Genomic DNA, 8,000 nt, shown 5'->3' with positions numbered 1-8,000 from the left:
GTGCCCCAGAGGCATCCTTGGAAGCCTCTAGGATGCACTAGGAGACACGGACAAGCTTTGGAAGTCCATTAGTGTGTCCTGGAGTATGTTGGATGGCCTAGGGAGGTCTCTGGGATCCACTGCAAAGCCTTTTGTGTCACCCTGGGGGGGTCCTGGGAGTCCAGTAGGGCAGACAGGAAATCTGTGAAGAACCCTGGAGTGTGCAGAGGGGCTGCAAGAGGGCTCTGGGATGTACCTAGGGCTCCTCAGAGCATGCCCAGTAGTTCTAGGACATGTATGGGTGTCTCTAGAGCTTGTTGTTTGGCCCTTGAAGGCCTCTGGGGCACATTAATGGGCACTGGGTCCCATGGGAGTGTTGTAGTGTCCCTTAGCCTACCCTGTGGGCTTGACTGTGCTACAGGGCACCCAAGAGGCTTCTCTGAGCCCAGGCCTGCATAACCTGGTGCCCATTGTTATGCAGCAGGCTCACCTGTGTGCTCTAGAGCAGCTGGAGCTTAAAATCCCTCACAGCGTGCATTTGTGGAGTCCTGGACCTGGTTATATCCCAGGACATCCCCTCCAATCCCGTCCTGTTTCACTGGCCTTCTGCTTCCCCTGCCTTTAACTGGGATGGGGGCGGAAGCGCCACCACATGTGAGCCAGGCTGCACCTTTCTGCCTTCTTCAGTGTTCTGGAGTTGTGGAGTTTTTCCTTTCTCATGAACATCTGTGTAAAAAACCATCGAATCGATGGCGTGTTTCGTACCGCCCGTCCCTACGGTCGTAGGTCCTCCCGAGGGCGCTGCGCCATGCGGGAAAACGCGGAAGTGGAGGGGATTTTGTTTTAACCGCTCTGCGCCGCCAGTCCGCCAATCTCTCCGTTATTTGGTCCTCCAGGCAGCACAACGCATGCGCGCAGGAATACAGCCCATGCAGAGCTTCCTTCTAACCGCTCTGCGCAGCGAGTCCGCCAATCTCTATTGTGATTAGTCCTCCAGGGAGTAACGCGCATGCGCCCGAAGACACAAGGAGAAAAAGAGCATGCATTTCTAGACAGCACTGAGGTGCGGGCGCCCAGTCCCGTCACGGACCAGCACTCAGCAAGGCTCCCCGTCTGCTCTGTTTCCCTACTTCCGTATTATTACGCTGCAGCCACTTCCGGGAACGGACCGCTTTGACTCCCACCGTCCCCGCGCGCTCCGCGGCACGTGATTGGCTCATCACCACCCTTGATCGACAAGCGCCCGCCCCAGCACCGCGCATGCGCACTATCGCCGCGGCGTTCCCCGCTGCCGCCTATTGAACACAATTCGGTACTGCAGGCGCCGCTCTGCGCACGCGCGGTGGTGCTGAGGCGCTCGCGCTGCGCACGGACGGCAGAACCGCGCAGCCGGTACGTTGGGCGGTGTGGGAGCGGCGGGGACTGCACAGAAAAGACACGAAACGGGCCGAAAAACGCACCCCGGGGCACTGCCACGGGGGAAGGACACCGCTTCGGTGTGTGCCTCTACTTACCTGTATGCAGCGCAGCAATGGAAAGCCCCGTTTCGCTCAGCGCCCCGGGACCTGGCGGTGCTGCGGGGCGCCCGCAGCGGTACGGGCGGCGCTCACGCGGTGCACCCCCGCACGTGTCGGCACCGCAGAGGCTCTCGGAGCGCCGTACGGTGCCCTGCAGCCGCCCTGCGAGCCGCCCGGTGCAGCACAGCTGTACGGGGGTGCGCCCGCCCTGCAGCACGGCGCCTGGAAATCCTCCGGGCGACCGCAGAGCTCAGTGTGGGAGCTCAGGGAGCGTCGTGGGGTGCCCCAGGGGGCGCTCTGGCAGCCTTGGAAGCTTGGTTGGGACATTGGGAAGGCTGTGGGGCGCACCGAGGGACCAAAGAACCCCAACGAACCTGAGCCGACCTCAACAAATCCAATGGAAGAGCAGCGAACCCACGCGGACTTCAGCAACAAGCAGTGAACCTGCGCAGGCTTCAGCAAACCCCTCCTTTTGTTGCATATGTGATCACTGTTGCATGCTGCTACAGCCTCCCTTTGCTAACCTTGCAATCCCCACGAAGACGTATCCTTACATCACCCCTCAGCAGTGACACCGGGAGACCTGCCCTTTTCTTCCCTACCTTTGAAGATGTGCTGTTGAATGCTGGATGGAGGATTGGCAGACCCGTAAGCCTGCTGTGTGTGCAGGACTGGGCAGGGGGATGCGGTGCTCCTCACTGAGACCCCTCCTCCTCTTATGGACCAAAGTCTCAGAACCCGGAGCGACAATCTGAAATCCCAAAGCCTTTAACATGTCTGTGTTATCCAAAGCCTCTGTAGCAGCAGTAATGCTGGGGAAACAACGCGTTGCTGTGTCTGTCTTACCCTCCGAACGCTGCGCTGTGTATATCGTAAAGCAAACGGCTTCACAGCGTAGCGAAACATCCACTGAGTTCACCGCTGAGAAAACACGACGAGTCTTTAAGAGGCGGCTGCTAACGAATGCTGGCCCAATTCAGTGCTGACGTTTCATGAAACCATTCCTCTTTTTCCTCCTGCAGCCGAACCACGATGACGACGGCAGCCCCGCTGATCAGCAGCACGCGGCTCCCACTGAATGTGACCACGCGGTCCCAAGAGCTGAGCCTCTATCAGAGTAAGACAAGTCGCGGGGTCGTGCTTCTGGTTTTGGCTGTGCCACGGTTTTACCATACCTTGAATCTTGAAGCAGACGGGACGAAATAAGAGAGGAACAGTTAGCTGTGTCCTTTAGTTCCCACGTAGCACCTGGGTGCTCTGGGTTTCAGCTCACCCCTCTTCCTTCCTTGCCTCCCCGGTGCTCCCATCCGCAGCTGTTCCTCTGAATAAAAAGGAGCAAAGAGAAATTACAAGGGAAAATATGGCGGGGCTGTTTGTTTGTTTGTTTGTTTGTTTCCCTGGAGCTGTTTAACCTTTGAATTTAGCAGGTTTCAACCAGAATGTTGACAGCTTCTTTAAAGAGACCTTATTTTTCTTTCTGTTCCCCTGCTAGGTTCTGGAGCAATCGTTGCTGCCATCGTAGTAGGAGTAATTGTTATTTTTACAGTGGTTCTGCTCATCCTGAAGGCATATAACAGGTACGTGGCCGGGTCCTGTGCTTCAGTGAGGAGAACCAAAATCACTTCTGTGCTCTCATCTCACAGGCTTTCTTATTGCTGAGAACTTCAGGCAGAGTCTGAGTATAATGTGCTCGATGAAGTGTCCTGAATGCCAGGCTGCAATGGAGTGGTTCTTGGCAGAGAATGCTTGATGGGTGCTCTTTTAGGGGGCTCCTGTTGACATAGGAAAGGCTCGCTGTGAGCATCGTGCTGCCAGAGCAGAGCTCGCTATCTCCATCTGAAGGCACTGAGTTGTGTACGTGTTCTCGGAGCACTGACCTCTCTGCTGGCTTTGCAATGAAGTCCTGCTTGATGCCAACTTCTCCATGGCTGTTCAGTTCAGCCCGTTTCTGTGGGAATCCTCCCAGTTCCTATCACGGGAGAAAGCACCGCGAATGGCAGCGCTGATAAATATTTCATTTCTGCATTTACAGACACATGAGAGGGAAGCGGGAGCTGGAGCCCAAAAGCAGCAAAGGAACAGCACCTCCTCCTTTAGGGCAGAACAGCAGCAGCGCTACTCAGCATTCCACAGTGACTTTCATACCTATCCACACACACAGCAGATAACTGAACGCGTCCCTCCCTTTGAGAGAAGGGCTGGAGTTCTTATCACGTGGAGATGGGGCTGCTCTGAAAAGCGGTGCTGCGTTTGAATGGTGATGAGCTCTTGCTTTGTCTCTATATCCTAATTTGTCCTGCTTTCTCTCTTTGGGAGGAAAACTGGAAGGTCTGGACGCTTTCCGTGTGATGAGAATCAAGTGGTGAAGGGATACAAAGCGTGCGAAATGCAAGGAGCCCTCCTTCACAGCTTTGGGTGTGGGAAGATCAGAGAAGCCAAGCTATTCGATAGGAAAAGCCACGCACACTGATTTTGCAGAGCTTTTGCTTGCTCGGAGTTTAAGCTTTTTCTATCCTGCAATGACTGGTGATAAATGGAAGGAAAAATTGGACATGCAAGCTGCGTGCAACTCAGGCTGTGCTTTGTTAAGGGTCACGTGAAGCAGGTTTGTAGTCTGTTCTATACATGGCGGGTAGTGTGGGAAGCAGGAAGACCATATTTATCATCACTCGTCTTTCACGTTTCTAACACCACGTCTGTATGGCTGTAGACAGAAAAGAATGACTTTTTTCCAAGTCTATACTGAAGTATTTCTAATAGCTCAGAACCGAGTGGCTGAGGATCGTCACTCTCCTGCCAAAATCACTCCGGGTTCGTTTCTGCCACTGCAGTGCTTTCTCTATCTTGAAATCTGAGAGGTTCTTTAACTTAAGTAAACATGAGAAGGCAGCATAAAGCAAGCAAGGCATTATGCACTGCTTTTCTTCACCCTGCATCCCGAAGGGCTTTGTTCCCTATTGCGGACTAGGCCTGAAGTATTACAAAGATCCATTTATTATTTTTTGTTATAGAAAGCTGCTGGATGCGGTGATGTTTTCCAAGTGCAGTGACTGTGGGTGTAGAGCAATGCACCAAAGAAATTCCCAGGGGTGTTTCACGGCCCACTGAGTGTGAGCACACAGCAGCATTGTCCGGACGCTCTGTGGCCCATTGTCCTCACTGTGCATGGGAAAGCATCCCCACACAACCGGTGGGTGGGGTAGGTAGCGAGGGTGAGGAAGGAGATGAGTTAAACTCTGTTTTGAACACAACTATGCGAAGCTGTGAGAGACATCTCTGCTTTTAAATGGTGTGGAATCGCTCACCGGGATGGCTGGAGTGGCACGGCCTGCGTTCAGTGCGTTGTGTTGTACCGAGTGGGATGGTAGCTGCAAGCTCCTGCCACCATTAGAGGGCCCCAGCCTGTATGGACCTTATTAAATAACTCTGCGGGGTATTTAAACTCTTTGGGAGCTGCAGGGAAAGAAGTTAGTGATCAATCAGAGAGCCCACAGCTTTCCTTGCCCTGCAGCAGCTCCCTTAGCGCTGCCATTGCCCCGTCTGTTTGTATCCTTAAATCCAACCGAAGCTGACGGCTCTCAGAGCAATGGAGCGCTAACAGACGGATGGGAGATGCAATGGGAAATTCCAGGGTGTGAGGGCACCTCTGGCAGAGGTCCTTCTGAATAAATGCTGCCTTTCTGCAGGACTAAATCCAATTACTCTGCAGTGTTGTAATGAGTTGTGACCACAGGGCGCGTTCCAGGCTAAATATTAGGACAGCTGCTTGAGCAGCCTGTAGGTCCTGCTAACATTTCACCTCGTTTCGGTGGTGGGAATAACCGATATTAACACGCAGTGGGGACTGCAGAAAGCAACGGCATTTCTGTGGAGTTGCCCTCCTGTTCCTCTCTCTGTGCACCTGAGGGTGTTTTTGAGTTCTGCTTCGTCAAAACCCAGATATTTACAAGAATAAACCCTGCCCTGCACACAGACGCTGCCCCCCAGCGCTCCCTCCTCTCACAGCGCCGCGCTGAGGAGGCGCCAATACCCGCGCGCATGCGCCGTTGGCCGCGAGGTCACGAGCTCCGCGCCTCTCCGCTGAGCTTCCGCATCTCGCGAGAAGAGAAACCGTCAACTGCCCGCCCGCGTGCCGCGACGGGACGTAGTGCGGCCTCCGCGCGGAGGAACGCCGCGCTTTGCGATTGGCCAGCGCCAGCCCGCCTACCGATCCGCCCTCCAATCGGGAGGCGCCGAAGAGCCTTTGCGGAGCTCCCGGCTCCGCCCCCTCCGTCACTCTGCGCGCAGGCGCACCGCTCTTTCCTCCTCCCCTCAGCGCGGCGAGCGTGCGAGGGGCTCGCGGGTGCGCGGTGCACGCCGGGAAGGCAGCGCGCTGCGACCAGGAGGAGGCGGAGGAGCCAAGATGGACGCGGGGTTCTTCCGCGTAAGTGCCGGCCTCGGCGGGCGGGCGGAGCGGCGCGGCGAACACGGCCCCGGCGGGGAACGCGCGGTGCGAGCGGTCCGCCGCCGCCGCCGCCGCGTTGTGCCTGGCGCAGCGCTCCGCCGTGCCCCCGCCCCCGCCCTGCGCAGGCTCCTGTGGAACGGCCGCGAAGAAAATGGCGGCGGGAAGGGAAGGGAAAGGAAGGAGGCCGCGGGCGGCGGGGGGAGCGGCGGGGGCCTTCAGTGCGGCGGGGCCGTGCGGCTCCGGGCTGTGCCGCCGCGGGAGGAGGGCCGCGCTGCGCTGCGGGCTGAGCGCTGGGCCTGCGGCGGGGGGGGCCGCGAATGGGCCCTTCTGCGGGGCGTGAGGCTACGAGCGGCCCCGGAGCCGGCGGGATGTGGTGCACGGGTGCGATGGGAGTCACTGAGCCTTTCTTTTCAGCAGCTCTGAAATCGAGGGGGAAACGGAGCAGTACTCGGCTGTATTTCTTTTTTAACCTTTTTTTTCCGCCCGCTGTTCATGAGTAAGCGCTCGTTAAGGTGCTCCTTGTAAGGTTTGTGAGCCGTGTGCCCGGCACTGTGCGCTTTCACGTGCAGTTCAGTGGTCTGAGATGCACTGATATATTCAGCCCAATTATTTTCTGTTCCCACAGCTGGGATCCGTTTAGGACATGAGGGGACACGTTTCCCTTTGCTTAGTTCAGTTTTATGCTGATCCCTGTCAATAAATGCAGGGCCTTCAGCAGTTAATTCCAAGTCACCAGCAAGCAGGCCTATCCAGAGAAGGTAGTTTTCCCAGCTCAGCAGGAGAGCTGCAGCCTGAAAGCAGAGTCTGTGTTCCATGGGCCATAGGGAGGTGTGCTGTACTCTGCTGGGGCTGATGCTATGGGCACCACAACAAGCTCAAAGTGCTCATTAGGAGCTTAGTCAACAGCCATGTCTTTGTAAATAAGTGCTTGACCTTATGGAAGACCTGACGTGGATAGCATAGCCCCACAGTCACCAAAGACCCTTTGCAAGAAGTCCATATAACACAGCACTTGTGTAGTATTATATTTTAGTACATATAGCAATTCTAGTAGTAGGCAGTCACTTGGTGAGTGCCTATGAATCCATGTTAACGTGTATAAGACCCATGTGCTTTATAGCTCCTGGTGGTACACAGTGGAAGCAGTGATTTCCCCCCCATGCACACAGTGCTGCAGGAAGTGCTGTTGCCTTTCTGACCTCTCTGGGGTCAGTGAGTTTCGTTTCTGGATTTTGGTGACAATGTGGCAGATTGGTTAAAAGAGGAAAAAAAAAAAACCATCAGCTGTGGGCGAGGAGTTGGGTTCAGGAGAGTTACATCCATGTTCCCCAGTGGTACCATTCTTTACAGGTTTGCAGATCAGGTAGTTGTCACTGATGGTGGGATTATGGCACTGAGGGCAACGGATCAGAAATTGAATACTCTTTTAGATTGGGCTCTCGGAGGTGACTTCTAAAAACAGAATAAAAAGCAACACGGGGCTGAGGCAGGACTTTAAGTGGTGTTTTTACACTTCACAACAATCTGACAAGTACTGCGTGTTTTGCTAACGTGTAAGCCATCCCACAGGCTGCAGGTATTACAGACTAAAGCCCAGCAAGTGCCTCAATGAGTCTCCAGGATTCCTGTATGGCAGAGTAGCAAATGGCAATGTTAATGGTTGCAGTCTGTATTCTGTGCTTGGGAGCCTTGCAGTATATTCTGTTGCTAGTTCTAGATACTTTCTGGCACTCAAGTCATCTCCCATAGGCAACTGCATATAAATTCTGTGGTTTTCATCACTCCTGTTGCTTTCCCAAATAAACTCTGTGAATTGCAGGCTTGTTTTTGATTAGTAACAGGTTATCAGCATTTGAGTCCTTTCTTCTGTTGTTCTGTTTACTTTTTCTTTTTTTGCAAATAAATTTTCCAGACAAGCCTTCAGTTCTAGATGGCTTAACCTATAGTTTCTGCTCATGAAAGTGGAACAAGTTGGTGAACTTTAACAGAGCATGATCAATAAAACAGTATTCTTTGTACTCTTGCTGCCTCCACGTTTAGGTAATGTGCTTCAAAAATTT

General features: G+C 54.3%; 2 protein-coding genes across 11 annotated transcripts in view; both read left to right on the top strand.

The window, feature by feature from the left end:
- Positions 1-1,320: 1,320 nt before the first annotated feature.
- On the top strand, positions 1,321-4,236 carry LOC124417370 (non-compact myelin associated protein). The gene is made up of 4 exons (XM_046903686.1): positions 1,321-2,144; positions 2,519-2,613; positions 2,989-3,073; positions 3,529-4,236. Exons 1-4 carry the CDS (start codon positions 2,119-2,121, stop codon positions 3,662-3,664), a joined length of 342 nt encoding a protein of 113 aa, XP_046759642.1. The 5' UTR covers positions 1,321-2,118; the 3' UTR covers positions 3,665-4,236.
- A 1,623-nt stretch (positions 4,237-5,859) lies between these two features.
- The window catches only part of SRRM1 (serine and arginine repetitive matrix 1), a 16,734-nt gene continuing 14,593 nt past the window's right edge, over positions 5,860-8,000 (top strand). For all 10 annotated transcript variants that reach the window (XM_040651728.2, XM_040651727.2, XM_015297690.4 and 7 more), the window contains exon 1: positions 5,860-5,919. In XM_040651728.2, coding sequence (XP_040507662.1) covers positions 5,899-5,919 — 21 coding nt within the window. In that variant the 5' untranslated portion in view covers positions 5,860-5,898. The remainder of the gene's footprint in view (positions 5,920-8,000) is intronic.

This window comes from Gallus gallus, chromosome 23 (assembly GCF_016699485.2).
Source record: "Gallus gallus isolate bGalGal1 chromosome 23, bGalGal1.mat.broiler.GRCg7b, whole genome shotgun sequence".
NCBI classification, from domain to species: Eukaryota; Metazoa; Chordata; class Aves; order Galliformes; family Phasianidae; genus Gallus; species Gallus gallus.
Note: the sequence above shows the minus strand (reverse complement) of the source record. Positions and strands in the feature narration are given on the sequence as shown.